General features: G+C 35.8%; 1 protein-coding gene across 1 annotated transcript in view; it reads left to right on the top strand.

Moving 5' to 3' along the window:
* Window positions 1–16,450, top strand: part of SREK1IP1 (SREK1 interacting protein 1) — a 41,852-nt gene extending 25,402 nt beyond the window's left edge. The window contains exons 4-5 of the mRNA XM_055554549.1: window positions 8,005–8,077; window positions 10,292–16,450. Coding sequence (XP_055410524.1) covers window positions 8,005–8,077; window positions 10,292–10,481 — 263 coding nt within the window. The 3' untranslated portion in view covers window positions 10,482–16,450. The remainder of the gene's footprint in view (window positions 1–8,004; window positions 8,078–10,291) is intronic.
* Window positions 16,451–16,493: the final 43 nt, after the last annotated feature.

Consider the following 16,493-nt stretch of genomic DNA (forward strand, 5'->3'; position numbering starts at 1 on the left):
ATTTTCTAGACAGGGTCAGATCAACAGTCTTTAAACTGGGACACACCAAACACAAATGAAGATATTTAAGTTAAAGGTTAGATACAGAATGGTGAGAGCCTTCTAACCATCTTCACCTATTGGTTCCCAGTCATATATCACTCAGGCAGAAGATCTGAAGATACATCCCTGGGAAATCTGACCACCCAAAGAAGAAAGAAATAAGGATATTGACATTAGAGATTCTTCAAAAACAAGATCTCACCAGATGGCCAGTGAAGTCTGGTCTTCCAAGTTTCGCTTGCTAAAAGCTTCCGGTCAGCTTTTTAGACAGTGAAGAGTGCTAAATTTCTGCAGAAGGATTCTCACATGAAATATAGATTCCAAAACACAAACAAAAAATCAACTTGAGAAATACACAGTCTGTAGAGGGAGAAAACTTAGCAGAAATAATAAATATTTAGTTTCATAGAAAAGATATAGCACACATGAATATGAATAAAACCTACAAAGGGGCTTTTGAAAATTAAAAATTAAACAGATATGGAAAACTTGATAAAGTTGGAAGTAAAGTTGGAAAAAACAAAGAAGGCCAAAGTGAGAGAATGAAGATAGAACAATTGAAGGGTCATTCTTGAAAATACTTCATTCAAATGAATCCCAGAAAGAGAAGAAATAATTTCCAGATGAAAAGGTTTAACAAGTGCCAGGCACAATGTTTAAAATATCCCACACAAAGGTACACTATAATGAAACTTAATGTATGCTAGAAACCCAAAGATATAATCCAGACTTCCAGAGTTGAGAATAAGGCAGGTCATAGGTGAAGAATCAGGAGTTAGAATAGTTGTGTACATCTCTAACCAATATTGGAAGCTAGTAGAATGTGGATCATGCTTTTAATTGTTGAAGAAAAGTTATATCCAAGTTAGGATGATATACCCAACCATATTATTAATCAAATGTGGAAGTACAGTAAAGATATTGTCAGACATTCGAGTCTCAAAAAACAATTTACTTGTCACTTTTTCTCAGAAAACCTCTGGAATAAGTGTTCTACCAATGTAAGGGAATACACTGAATAAAGGAAGACAGGAATGTAGGGACTAGAAAAGATAAGAAGGGAAATTTGTAGCATGCTGGTAAGGAGATATTCCAGAAGGACGGCTGCACCAAAATGGAGAGTAGCCAAGCCCACATAGGAGCACAACAGAAGATTCTAGGAGAGAAAGCCTAAGATCATTAATCCCACAGGGATACTTTCTACCCCTTTCACCTGTACTGCCCCATTTTAAGAAAGACAAATGCATAAGAGTTTAGAATTAGGAAGAATCTTTAGAACAAATAATTTAAAAACCTAGTTTTGTAGAACAGAAAATGAAAACAGGTGACTTTCCAAAGTCACTCACCGGTCACAGTAGAGCCAACATTTCTTGCCATGATCCAGGTTTCTTGCCTACTTGTCCTGTAGTATTTTCATTACAATGTGCTGCTCTCCTACCTTAGATGTCATCCAGTCTGTTTTTTCTTGACCTTTTTGTCCTTTATCACATCAATCTTGAAGGATAAACTACACTCCCATCATGAATAGTGGTTTGTTCTAGAGGTGATTTTTCAATCAGAAGACCAGGGACAGATCCACTCTGGGAGAAAGGGGAGGAAGTAGCATATAATAGCCTCCAGGACAGAGAGTAGTTGATGAAGCTTCATTATTAGCAAATCAGCTTTCTGGCTCAGATGGTAAAGAATCTGCCTGCAGTGCGGCAGGCCCAGGTTCGATCCCCAGGTCAAGAAGATCCCCTGGAGAAGGGAGTGGCTACCCACGCCTGTATCCTTTCCTGGAGAATGCCATGAACAGAAGAACTTGGTGCACTACAGTCCATGGGATCACAAAGAGCTAGTTGGTTACAACCAAGCGACTAACACACACACAAAGGGACCCATATTTATTTCATGATCACCAGATGGAGTCCCAGTGTTGTTCTTCAATCGTTAAGTCACATCTGACTCTTTGCTCTCCCATGGACTGCAGGACGCCAGGCTTCCCTGTCTTTCAGTACCTCCTAGAGTTTGCCCAAACTAATGTCCATTGAATCACTGATGTTATCTAACCATCTAATTCTCTGCCACTCCCGTCTCCTTTTGCCCTCCTCAATCTTTCCCAGCATCAGGGTCTTTTCCAATGAGTCAGCTCTTCTTATGATGGGGCCAAAGTATTGGAGCTTCAGCTTCAGCCCTTCCAATGAATATTCAAGGTTGATTTCCTTTAAGACTGACTGGTTTGATTTCCTGCTGTCCAGGGGACTCTCAAGAGTTTTCTCCAACACCACGTTTCGAAAGCATCAGTTCTTTGGTGCTCAACCTTCTTCATGGTCCAGGTCTCACATCCATACATGACTGCTGGAAAAACCATAATTTTGACTATACGGACCTTTGTCAGCAAAGTGATATCTCTGATTTTTAATATGGTGTCTAGGTTTGTCATGGCTTTTCTTCTGAGGAGCAAGCCTCTTTTAATTTCATGGCTGCAGTCACTATCTGCAGTGATTTTGGAGCCCAAGAAAACAAAATCCATTGTTTCCACCTTTTCCAATCTGTTTGCCATGAAGTCATGATCTTAGTTTTTTGAATGTTGAGTTTTCACTGTCTTCTTTCACTCTCATCAAGAGGCGCTCTAGTTCCTCTTTGCTTTCTGCCATTAGTGGTATCATCTGCATATCTGAGGTTTGATGTTTCTCCCAGCAATCTTGATTCCAACTTGTGAGTCATCCAGCCCTGCATTTCACATGATGTATTCTGCATGCAAGTTAAATAAGCAGAGTGACAATATACACCAAAAAAAAGATCTCCTTTTTAGCATAGTGGATTGGAATACAAAAGTAGGAAGTCGAGAGATATCTGGAGTAACAGGCAGATCTGGCCTTGGAGTACAAAATGGAACAGGGCAAAGACTAACAGAGTTTTGCCAAGAGAACATACTTGTCATAGCAGACACCCTCTTCCAACAACACAAGAGACATCTCTACACATGGACATCACCAGATGGTCATTACCAAAATCAGATCGATTATATTGATTATTTTCTTTGCAGCCTAAGGCAGAGAAGCTCTATACAGTCAGCAGAAATAAGACCTGGAGCTGACTATGGCTCAGATCACAAGCTCCTGATTAAAAAATTCAGACTTAAATTGAAGAAAGTAGGGGAACCCACTAGACCATTCAGATATGACAAACATCAAATCCCTTACAATTATACACTGGAGGTGACAAATAGATTGAAGGGATTAGGTCTGGTAGACGGAGTGCCTGAAGAAATATGGACAGAGGTTCATAAGGCTGTACGGGAGGTGGTGACCAAAACCATTCCCAAGAAAGAGAAATGCAAGAAGTCAAAGTGGTTGTCTGAGGAGGACTTACAAATAGCTGAGAAAAGAAGAGAAATGAAAGGCAAAGGTGAAAGGCAAAGATATACACAACTGAATGCAGAGTTCCAGAGAATAGCAAGGAGAGATAAGAAAGCCTTCTTAAGTGAACAGTGCAAAGGAATCCCAGTAACCCCTACCCAAATAAACCATAGATTGGGGTCTGAAGCACACAGAGGAAGGGAGTGTAGAGTCTGTGGTTGTTAGTTCCATTGATAATTTGATGATGATGTTCAAAATCTCTGAAAGGGTAAGTTCTCAGTGTGAGTGACTGAGTGCATCCTTGACCTGCATCCTTTAAGTAATCCTAGGGGCTCCTTGAATTCTTCCTTAGTCCTTAGAGCTAGAGAAGATCTTATACTAACTCTCTTGAATATTTTAAGTTTTGGTTTTTTTTTAATGATATAATATAATTAAAATAGCCAGGAGAAAGCAAGTAGTTTTTAGTGTACTTATATCAGTCCTTTGTTAGATGCCTGGTTTACACATATTTTATCCCAATATGTAGCTTGTCTTTTCATCTTCTTAATAGGTGTTTCACTGAGCAATTGATTTTAATTTTTATAAAGTCCAATTTATTAATTTTTCCTCGTAGATTATGCTTTGCTTTCAAGTGTAACTTTTTACCTATCTCTTGTTCTCCTTTACTTTTTTCTAAAGTTTTTATAGTTTTATATTTTACATTAAGTCCTTCATCCATTTGAGTTGATTATTATATAAGATATGAAACTTAGAGCACTTAGTATTTTGTTTAATAATGAACAATTGTTCCAGCACTGTTCATTGAAAGGCTGCCTTTCCTTCATTGAATTGCTTTTGCCAAAAATAGTTGATGATATTTGTGTGGATTTGTTTCTGGATTGTCTGTAATGCTCCATTGATCTGTATGTCTATCCCTCCACCCATTCTTGATTAATGTAGCTAAAGATGGAGGGACTGAGTTTTTCTACTTTATTCTTCTTTTTCAAAATTATTTCAACTATTCTAGTTTCTTTTCCTTTCCATAAAAATTTTGGAATAATGTTTATATCTGCAAAGAATCTTGCTGGGATTTTGATACTCATTGCATTAAGCATGTTTATCAATTTGGGGAAAATTGACACCTTTACTATGTTGAGAATTCCAACCCACAAATATAATATGTCTCTATAATTATTTAGATCTTTGATTTCTTTTCTTATCACTGTTTAATTTTCAGCATATAAATCCTACATATTTTATTAGATTTATATCTATAAATATTTCTTTTTTGAAAAATTGTAAATGATGTTTTTTTCCATTGTCTGCATGTCCATTACAAGTATATAGAAATGCAGTTTATTTGTGTATGTTTATCTTTTATCCTTGTTGAACTCACTGATTATTTCTAGGAGTTTTTGGTAGATTCCTTGTAATTTTCTATGTAAACCATCATGTCATCTGCATATCAAAACAGTTTTACTTCTTCCATTTTGATTTGTAAGCCTTTTATTTCCCTTTCTTGACTTATTGTTGTGGCTAGAACTTAGAGTACTATATTGAGAAAGAGCAGTGAAGATGAATTATTAGCTGGATTCCAACCCTAGGGGACAGAAATATTCAGACCTTAGCAGTTAGCTGTCAGTTTTTTGTAGCCACTCTATATCAAGTTGAGGAAGTGTCCCTCCATTCCTACTTTGAAAGAATTTTTATCATGAATGGGTGTCAGATTTTGCCATATGCATTTTCTGTATCAGTTGATAGGATCCTACAGTTTTTCTTTAACCTGTTAATACAGTTCAGTTCAGTCGCTCAGCCATGTCTGACTCTTTGCGACCCCATGAATCACAGCATGCCAGGCCTCCCTATCCATCACCAGCTCCTGGAGTTCACCCAAACTCATGTGCATTGAGTTGGTGATGCCATCCAGCCATCTCATCCTCTGTCATCCCCTTCTCCTCCTGCCCCCAGTCCCTCTCAGCATCAGGGTCTTTTCCACTGAGTCAGCTCTTCACATGAGGGGGCCAAAGTATTGGAGTTTCAGCCTCACCATCAGTCCTTCCAATGAACACCCAGAACTGGTCTCCTTTAGGATGGACTGATTGGATCTCCTTGCAGTCCAAGGGACTTGTAAGATTCTTCTCCAACACCACAGTTCAAAAGCATCAATTCTTTGGCGCTCAGCTTTCTTCACAGCCCAACTCTCAACATCCATACATGACCACTGGAAAAACCATAGCCTTGACTAGATGGACCTTTGTTGGCAAAATATTATCTCTGCTTTTTAATATGCTGTCTAGGTTGGTCATAACTTTCCTTCCAAGGAGTAAGCGTCTTTTAATTTCATGGCTGCAATCACCATCTGCAGTGATTTTGGAGCCCCCAAAAATAAAGTCTGACACTGTTTCCACTGTTTCCCCATCTATTTCCCATGAAGTTATGGGACCAGATGCCATGATCTTAGTTTTCTGAATGTTGAGCTTTAAGCCAACTTTTTCACTCTCCACTTTCACTTTCATCAAGAGGCTTTTTAGTTCCTCTTCACTTTCTGCCATAAGGGTAGTGTCATCTGCATATCTGAAGTCATTGATATTTCTCCTGGCAATCTTGATTCCAGCTTGTGCTTCTTCCAGTCCAGCGTTTCTCATGATGTACTCTGCATAGAAGTTAAATAAGCAGGGTGACAATATACAGCCTTGAGGTACTCCTTTTCCTATTTGGAACCAGTTTGTTGTTTCATGTCCAGTTCTAACTGTTGCTTCCTGACCTATATACAGGTTTCTCAAGAGGCAGGTCGGATGGTCTGGTATTCCCATCTCTTTCAGAATTAATACAGTCGATTACATTAATTGATTTTTGAATATTTAGTCAGCCTAGCATACCTTGAATAAGTGACATTTTGTCATGGTGTATAATTTTTTAAAAATATTAAATACTGAAGTCTCTTTGCTAATGTTTTGTTAACAGTTATTTGCATCCATGTTCATGAGAGATGTTAGTCTTGTTTTCTAATTTTGTACTATTTTAATATGATTTTGGTATCAGAGTAACATTAGCTTTGTAGAATATTGAGAAGGGTTTCATTCTCTTCTGTTTGTTAGATAAGATTATATAAAATTTGTATTAACCCTTTAAATGTTTGGTACCACAGCCTCACAAGGGAGGAAGTCTGTGTTCTCCACTCAGTCTTTGATGATGTGGGTGGTGCAACATTTTTTTCTGTGGTGTTTGGCTGGAGAATGGCAATTATTATCTAAAAACTTCTTGTCACTATGCTGTCTCTTTTCTGGTCCTTCGACTAGAAAGAGCAGATTCTTGTTGGGGCATTTTTGTCTCCACCTGTTGACATTGCCAGGTTGCCAGATCTTAAGGCTGTACTGTATAAAGTAAAAAGATATTTCAGGGAACTCAGTACTGGGTCGTTTTCTAGATTATACGAGAACCCTAGCTAGTGTCTGCCTTTTCACCTTTCAGAGTCTTCTTATGCTTGTTTTTGTTATGTCTGGGATGTGTAGTTATACTTAATGAGAGGAATAGGAAAAATATGTCTACTTCATCTTCCTAGAAGCAATTCAACTGATTTTTTACAAAGGTGAAAAGGCAATTCTATGTAGAAAAAGTCTTTTCAGCAAATAGTGCTAGAATAAATGAATATTTTTAAAAGTGTTAAGTGAAATAAGTAAGTTGAAAAATATTGTATGTTACATTTTTCAGATGAGAAAAAACTTGAGACTTACACATAACTTTATTTTTATATGTGAATGTATGTTTATATTTAGTTATGTATAGAGAAAGGCTAGAAGAATACACACCAAATTGTGTATTTAAAAATCAAGCTAGAGAATAGTGTGTATTCTCTCCTTCCTAGATACTGACAACATAAATATTAATTGTTATTGTCCCATTACCCTAGGATTTCGTGATCCTAATTTTGCTTGAAAAGGAAAATTTTTTTAAGTTATACATGATTGTGTTGTTTCATTTCATAAGGCCTGAAATAGTACCCACCAAACTGTCAACCTAGATTAGGTATTAGAAATGAAATACTTGAAGTTTTTAGTAAATATACATAGTTGATTTGAAATTTATATTAAAGGTATAGTGTTTTTATTAGATTTTTAATGAGTAAAAATAATCAAGAAAGGGGACATTGTTACAAGAAAAGTGCAGATCCTGACCAGTGAAATTCACCAACCAACAACCAAATTTTTAAATGTATAAAATATTAATATCATATATTAATGGATATATATGGAATCTAGAAAAATGGTACGGATGAACCTATTTACAGGGCAACAGTAGACACAGATGTGGAGAACAGATATGGGCACACAGGGAAGAGGAGAGCATGGGGCAAATTGGAAGATTGAAATTGCCGAATGTGCACTGCCATGTGTAAAACAGATAGCTAATGGGAGCTGTGGCACGGTGCAGGGTGCTCAACCTCGGTGTTCTGTGGTGGCCTCAGTGGGTAGGGTGGGATGAGGGGTGGTGAGAGGAAGGCAAGGTATGTGTACATATAGCTAATTCACTTTGTTGTACCACACTGTAAAGCAGCTATACTCCAATTTTTTTAAAAAAATGCTTACATACCACAATAATATATGAACTGATGGTGACCTGATTCTTTTCCCTCAACACACAGGAATTAATGAAGAAGAGGAAAAGAAAAAAGCAAAAAGCAGAGAGAAAATCAAGTTGAAAAAAAAAAGGAAGAGGTATTTTTTAAACATTTTTTTTTTTAAATAGGACTGAATATAGGATGGATTAAAAAATTTTATTTTTCACATCACAGTCTTGTTAATTTAATATTAAAGAGAATTCGGTTGTTTCAGTAAAATAACAAAATCCTTCATGTCAGGATTCAAAAATAGAGTCAGCACTCAAATACCTTAAATTTTCTTTTTTGGAACAAATTAAGATATAAATAAATAACAGCCCCACTGCTTCTTTTATGTATTCTATTTGTGTTCTAGAATTTTTAAATTATGGAACATTAGTCAAGTTTTAATTTGGACATATGTTGAAATTCTTCACATACACATTTTGTCCTCATATATATGAAGTTGGGGCTTAAATATCAGTATTCTCAGAATATCATTATTAATGAAACTAATTAATTGATTAATTGGATTTGTGTACCTATTTGTCATGCAAAAAATTCCTTCAGGTCTTTCAGAATTCTCAACTACCTATGATTTTTTTTTTTACTGTCAACTCTTTTGACAGCAACTGGTTAAAGAAATTGATCCAAAGACTTAAGAGGCAACTTCTTCCTTGGTTCATGAGTGCACTTTCATTTATACCAGAATAAGCATGTACATAGGCACTATTTAAGGTATTTAGCAGGTAGTAATATCTAGCTTGGACCTTAGTTCTCTGACAGAGTAGGTTCTGCATGTCAGGTGTTGTCTCTGTAGTTTTTGTGAAGTATGAACTATATAAACTCTAACACCTCGGCTAGTATACATATTGGAAGTTAACTCACTTTCAGGTGTTGAGAGTTAAATAACAATGTTTGTAAGAACTAATAAAGGAAGGTAGAGCTCAGTGTATCACGTAGTCTGATTAGTGTATTGTTTTGTTATTTGCGCTACTACAACATAATGGATTCCTTGTAGGAAAAGTGAGATTTTCTATTTTCTTCCAAATTTTCATATACTGAGTTTAGAGTAACATATTATTTACCTTGGGCTTCACAGTCCTCATTCAGACAAAGCCCAGAATTAAAAGAACTTTTCTAAGTACAGTTTTAGCAAAGATAATGCCACTTAATGTAGTTGCTATGCTAAAGTTTAACCTTCTGCCTTAAAAAAGAGAATCCAAGTCCAAAAAGGCAAAGAAAAAAGTATAGGCAGAGAAGCAGCTCTGGTCAGAACATAGAGGTCAAGAAGTTCTTGAAAACAGGAAAGCAGACAAGAGTTGAGAAAAACAGAACTGAAGAGAGTGCAAGAGAATACATGAGAAACTAGGCTCAGGAGAGAGCCAGAGTCTGAGAGGGTAAACAAGGAAAAGGAAGGAACACACTGTTACAGAAACCCAGGAGACTCAGGGCCCCTAATCAAGGGAGGCAGTCAAGGAATTCGCACAGCGAGACTCTGTACAGACGCAACCTTGTGGTCTCCTGGCTTTACTTTTCCTTCTCCTGTGTGTCTGTCAGATTTTCTTAGTTTGAGTTTTAACTTCCCATGTTTAGATCACTCATCTAACTCTGGGATACCTTTTTTATTATAAATTAACTCAGTTTCTGTTTTGTTCTACTTATTTGAGGTTTGGGTAACTCATTCTCATTTATTTAGATTATACATTTAAAATTATCCTTTTGTAACTACTGAAAATTATTATGAAATGCAACTGTTCATCTGTATCACTCTGTATATAAAAGAATCAAGTACTTTAACTTGAAAAATAAAAAAGAAATAACAGAAGTGCTTTTATTTTGCCGATTTTCAGCTTTCATACATTTATATGGAGGTACAATTATAGCTCTTTTTATATTTTTGCATTCTTTGTGGCTCTTTTAAGAGAATAAACGAACAAGTTATTGTATATACAGTGAATTGTGTATATAATGAGAGTGTATAAAATGCCACTTTCTTTGCCTTATAAGAAAGACTTTGAAGGGTACACTGAAGGTACACAGGATGAGAAACTGAAAATCACAGAAAAATTATTTCATCCTTGCTGAATTTAAAACTCATAACTGGAATTGAGCAGAATAGAGATATTTATTTTGTTAGTTTCTCTGGCTAAGTGGCAAAAATTCTGATTACAGTATTTTAAGAGCATACAGATATAAAAGGCACATTTCATTTGAGTTTCTTTATACTCTCACCTTGTTCCAAGAAGGATTCAAAGCAGTCTGGATTCCATTTAAATGCACCCATCAGCCATAAATACAGTTATCAGTCAGTATGTATTATTACCCGTAGGTCTTATTCATCTAGTTCCACTGAAGAGGACACTTCAAAACAAAAGAAGCAAAAATACCAGAAGAAAGAAAAGAAAAAGGAGAAAAAGAGTAAGTCAAAAAAGGGGAAGCATCACAAAAAGGACAAAAAGAAGAGAAAAAAGGAAAAGCATTCCTCTGCCACTAACAGTTCTGAAATATCCAAAAAGTAACTGAGACTGGCCTGAGCTATTAAATTTAAAAATTTACTTTTGAAAATTATTTGACATTCTTTGAAATTTTCCATATAATTATGCTTTGCAATAAATCACAGCCATTTCCATATAGACATTTTTTCATATATAGGACCATTATTGTCTGACAATATTTTAATGTGCTATGATTATAGAGTATTGAATCAGTCTTATTACTTGATAGCCATGCCCCAAGTATGGATATCTGTGCAACAAAACTCATCATTTTTGGTATTCCTTTCTTTGTTAATGTTATTACTTCATAAGCTGATTGTAAATTGCTTTACTACAGTCAACACAGGCAATCTACCTAGCAGTAAATGAATATTGCTGGATTAAGTGTCCATCTTCCAGTGATAAAGTGAGGTAGGCTTGACGCTGAAAATTTTAAAAGCTTTATATCCTGTGATAATATATTACTATTAAGATAATGAAATTCTTCACTTAGATTTTTTTTTTTTTTTGGATGTCATAGGAGATGAAGCTGCTCTATTGGTCTTGACTAGAACTTTTTAAATGAATGGTGTCAGCAGGAATATGATAATGAAAATATTTATAACAAAATTTCACTGTTTTCTGAGATGCAGAGTTTCTAGTACCTGCCTCCTTCATTTTTGTAACAAAATATTTCTTCCTTGTTTAAAAAGACAAGTCTAGTTCAACCTATTTGTAAGTCTGGTAGAGATGATGCTGTGTTGGGCAGGATTTTTAGGACAGACTCCTGGGTTGTTTTACAAATGTGCCATATTGGCATGTCTTAAAGAGATACCTCAAACACAGAGTTTTTTATTTAGAAGGACAACAGCTAAATCTTCATTAGAACTGATTTTTATTGTATTCAGTATATAAATTTTATGAAGCTTGTTTCTATGAGTAATGTGGAAATTTTTTATAAATGTGAACATATATATTTATTTGTCTGAAATAATTTGTAGTTTTGAAGCAGGTTTCCATTGAATTTATGATTTCATAATATGACCAGTTTGGGGTGTTTCTCTTACTTCAGTCATAAATCTCAGGAGCAGTGACAAAAATTTAGGATTAAGAATTTTATTCTGTACTTTTTAAAATTTAAGAGCCAGGGAGTTACATCATGAAAGCCTTTATATAATAATGAAAATTTTGTATGAGTCAGCATTGTCAGACACATAGTAGTAGGTATAAATGTTTCTATTTTTTTTTTTTAATTTCACAATGATCAGTGTTACTTACTTTGCTAAATACTCCAATATCCCTTACGTCCTATAAGTTAAATACTTTTCATTGTAGCAGCATCGAACGTCAGCTAGTTATCATGGCATAGCACCAAAGATTGCCGAGTACCTCACTGTGGGTGCAGTTACAAATTCTTAGCCTACATACGTAGCTGTAGGTGTATTCATAATGATGAAATCAGGTAACCTCCCAGCCTGGAAAGGTGTGCCGATTCTCCCTTCACCCAGCAGCCCTAGCCTGCATGAGCTCAGTAAGACTGGGAGAGCCTCATAGCTCCTCTGAGCAGTGCTTACCAGGCGCAGACTCTAGGGAAGCTACGTCCACATCCCTGCTCTAGCATTGCAGCCATGGATGCTGTCATACTTGTAGCTTTTCTATAACCCAGCTTAGCCCGGTGGCCTCCTTTAAAAGACCTCCACTTGTTTAAATGTGTTAGTCAGTTATTTGGAGAGAAACACAGAGCTGTTAGGTTTTCAAGGGTTTTTTTTGCCTTTGCTGTAGTTTATTTTTAAAAACAGTACTTTATGAAAATACAGTCCTTTGGTTATCAGGATAAAAAAAGTAAAAAAAAAAAAAATTCCAACTTTAAAAAGATGATTAGAAAGTGCTACATGCAAATAGATGGTCTCATTGTACTGAGTATGTAATGTGGTTAAAAGTGATTATTGTAGTGACACAGAGTTAGTCCAGTTATTTGTAAGTTTTATTTTTGTTAATTGTAGAGACAATAAATTGGCTTGTCAGGTTTGTTTTTTGAATGGCGGTATACTCAGTGGCTCAGGAGAGTTGTATAAAATTCAGCCTTCATGAACTACTAGAGTTTGCAAATTAAAAGATTTTAATGTTGTGTAATTTTTTTACTCCCAGAAAAAAATCTTGGAATAGTTCTTGATTAAATTTCCCATTGTATGAGAATAGTTTATGAAAGATCTCACCTGAATAAAATACATTTGTTTTTACTAAAATAATTTCTACTAAAGTGATCTTGTTATTGTTATTAAGATTGGATGAAAATCTCACTAATATATTGTAGGAGTAAATTGGTGACATTTCCTCTCAGGCAATATGTAGCATAAGGAAAACTGAACTTGGTAGTAAAAAATCCAAAAATCCTAGTTATTCTGACTACTTATGTGACCTTCAACAAAGTCATTTACCTTCCCTGGGCTTTATGTCTTTCATCTATAAAATACTGTACCAAATTATCTCTGAGATCCCTTGTAATCCTTAATATATATGATTATCAATGTTTTAGTAAAATTTAAATGATATTATTTTAGAAATTATATTCATTTAGGAATATAAGTTATTATATTTAGGAATATGTTATTCATTTAGAAATGGCTGCAGATAAGCAGGTAGCATTCTGTAATGGTAAAGGTTGAATTTATCAATATAACTGTTAAACACATGTCACTTCAAAGCAGATAATTGACATTTGGTTCACATCCTTACCACTCAGTGTATGTCATTTTCACTAGATGCAGACAGAATTTAGTTTTAGATTTGTATCTGTAACCCAATTATCTGAACACTTTGAGACTATTGCTTTTGAGCTGATGGACCTACACCCTACCCAGTTCCCTGTTTCTTTTCTCCATATCATCTGTTGGCTAAAACCTCTCAGAGAGATCCCCAGTTTGTCACAGAATACGTATCTGTTTACATCTTTGGTTCTTTGAGGCTAAAACATCAGTAAGTAAAACAACTGTGTATCTGTATTTATGAGCCTCTCAAATTACATGCCTTAGGTTACCTTCAACTAGATTGATGAGTTATCATTAATAGTCTAGATAAATGCCATTGAGTCCTTTCTTCAGTAAACATTTATTGAGAACTTAGCATGGCAAACACTATGTTAAATAACCAGGGATACAGAGATTAATAAGACACGTTTGCTTCCCTGAAAGGAATTCAGAGTTTAGTTGGTAGGGGAATCAGCAAACTCATCATTAGGTATTAACTGCAGTAATTGGAAGACTCAAGGAGTACCTAAGAGTCTGGAGAAGCCTAGAAAAAGTAATGCCTGAAGTACATTTTGATTGAGGATGAGAGTGGGAGTTAGAGCAATTCCTGACAGAATGAGTACTGTGAACAAAGCCCACAATGGACAAGGCTGGGGTGTGTATGTCAAGAATTACAAGCCTTTTGTAGGATAGGAGTGGTAAGAATCAAGACCACCATTCTAGGTTCTTGGGTACAAGAGAAAGAGGTTTTATGCTCCATGTTTGGGAGCTTGGACTTTATCTGTAAGCAAGAGACCCCACCAGAGAATTTTAAGAAAAGAAATCCTACAGTCCCTAGGGTGCAAAGAGTCAGACACAACTTAGTGACTGAACAGCAAACAAGGAAAGAAGTGACTTTTATTGGGGTTTGGTTCCATCCATTTCATAATGCAATTCACAGGTTTTAAAGGATGAACTTGCTTTCATCAGAAGCCCACATAAAGAATAATTTGAAATTTTGATTTTCTGTTATTTGGTGTCTTAGTCTAGGCCCACTTTTCTTTCTAAGTTCTGATTATTTCTAAAAGCTACAGTAACTTAAGTTTTCTGAAAAGCTACTGTCTTCTTTATCAGACCCATCCCCAGAATTACATGCATATGTACATAATTTGGAATGCTTTGCTTTTAGTTTTATTTTAGGTTATTTTTGACTGACAGAATATATTCTGTCATAATGTTAGTATTTTTGGTCAAAATAAATCATTTAAAATATATTTTTCAATGTACAGACTATCATAATTCAGTAAGCCTTCTTTTAATATTTTTGTCTCAATATTGTGAATATTATGAAGCACAGCTGCTTCAGAGTCACAGTGTCACGCATAGTTGGTCCACTCGGTGAGCCGTGTTGCTCTCCCTCAGGGTCCCTGGCTCAGCAGGGAGTGCTCCACGGACTCCAGCTGATACAAGTGCTGAGACTTGATTTTTCCTAGGCAGTTGGCATCCAAGAATAGTAGGGATTTTTTATGCCCCCTAAATGATACTTTCACTTGCAAAGCCCAGGGTCTTCAGACCTCATTTGTCTCCTCCTAATTCCTCCAAAATTTTGCAGAGTGCCAGAGAATTGGGTTGCCTCCCTGAGAGCACCACCCATGATGCATGCCCAACCCCAGCGTGCCTTTCCGAAAGGTTGGGAAGAGTCTGGGGAATCAGGAGAATTTTGATGGCCCTGCCCGTCTCTTTAAGTTTCCTGCTTATTCTTTATGGCCTCTGCTCTTGGCCTTAAGCAACAAAAGTAGACTAACCAGTGCCTTAACTAACTTTCTCTACTGAGATTTTCACCTGAGGCAACATCTAATTAGTAATATAACTATTATTAACTGTGTATCAAGATAGCCAATTGTCTGGGATTTTTTTTTTTTTTTCCATCAAAGCTGGATCTGAGATCAAGAACTACCCACAAAACGCTTTATGTGCTTTCTCAAAAAATAAATGAAAATTCTTTGCTTTTATAACCACATAAAATGTCATTTTGTAGTGGAAATGTTTCAACTTTTAGACTTCACAAACACTCTAAGCAATTTTAATATTTAAACATTGGCAAAACTGTTCCTTTTGAGTTGGAAATGCAACACAGGCAGTAGGATGTTGCAATAATGACCTGGAATTACGCTGTCAACTTAGCCACATGTGGCTGCTGAAATGTAGATAAATTAAATGAAAAAGTATTTCTTCAGTTGCACTAACCACATTTCAAGTGCCCGGTGGCCACATATGGCTGGTGGCTACCTTGCCAGACAAGACAGATACAGAAGGAACATTTCCATCATCACATAAAAACCTCTAGTGGACAGTGCTAGAATTCCCAACTCTTGGTAGAAATTTTGACAGGCTGATGATCAAAAGTTTGTAACCCTGAGCTTTGCATGCCAGAGAGGAATAAAGCATTCCTTACCCGCCCCCTACCCTAACAGATGAGAGTGTATTTGGCACATCTTGAAAGGCTAGTCTTCCAACTACAGAAACTTTGTACACCACAGTGGATATGTTTAGCAGGGCCAGCTTAAAATTAATTCTTTTTTTTCCTATTGAATTCCATTATAGGACCAGGTCTCCATTCTTATAATAGAAATCATATTTATGAATAAAAATCTTTTAAAGCAGGTTTAATTTGCAGAAACTGTAGTTTTATTTCTAGATGTCTAAATGGTATTACTGCAGTAGACTTAGGCGGGACCAGAGAAGTAACTTGTTTGCTTTATAACTTTCATTCTAGAAATTCCTTAGGAACTTTATCAGTGAAGGATTTTTGTTATGATTATCCCTTGGTATACAGAAAATATTTATCATGCAGATTATACATGATATATTTTGTTATCGAATGTTAGTTTTTATAAAGGCAATAATACATTGTGTGCTCAGCAAATCCTCTAAAAAAGGCATGGGTTGATTTCTAAGAGACTTAAGAACATGCCACTTCTCGTTCATAAGGCCACCTCTCTGAGATTCAGCTTATCCAGTACCATCTCTTATAAAAATAACTGCTTCCAAGAATGAGAAACTTGTGAAATGCTGGTAATGTGACATAAACTTCTCATTGTTCCTCACTGACATAGGTGTGCTAATCTGTGTTACTGATAAATTCTATAATTTCTCCTGAAATGTTAGCATAATTTCATGTAATGTAGAAACACATTAATTAGCAAATAAAAGTAAACTTACTCACATGGAAATCTATTGGAAACCTAGTGGATATTTAATAAATTAACTGAATGATCAAAACTGCAACTGTGTCTGGCTTTGTGTGTGGCAAATTTTTGAAAAGTATTAT

This window comes from Bubalus kerabau, chromosome 18 (genome assembly GCF_029407905.1).
Source record: "Bubalus kerabau isolate K-KA32 ecotype Philippines breed swamp buffalo chromosome 18, PCC_UOA_SB_1v2, whole genome shotgun sequence".
In the NCBI taxonomy this organism is placed as follows: domain Eukaryota; kingdom Metazoa; phylum Chordata; class Mammalia; order Artiodactyla; family Bovidae; genus Bubalus; species Bubalus kerabau.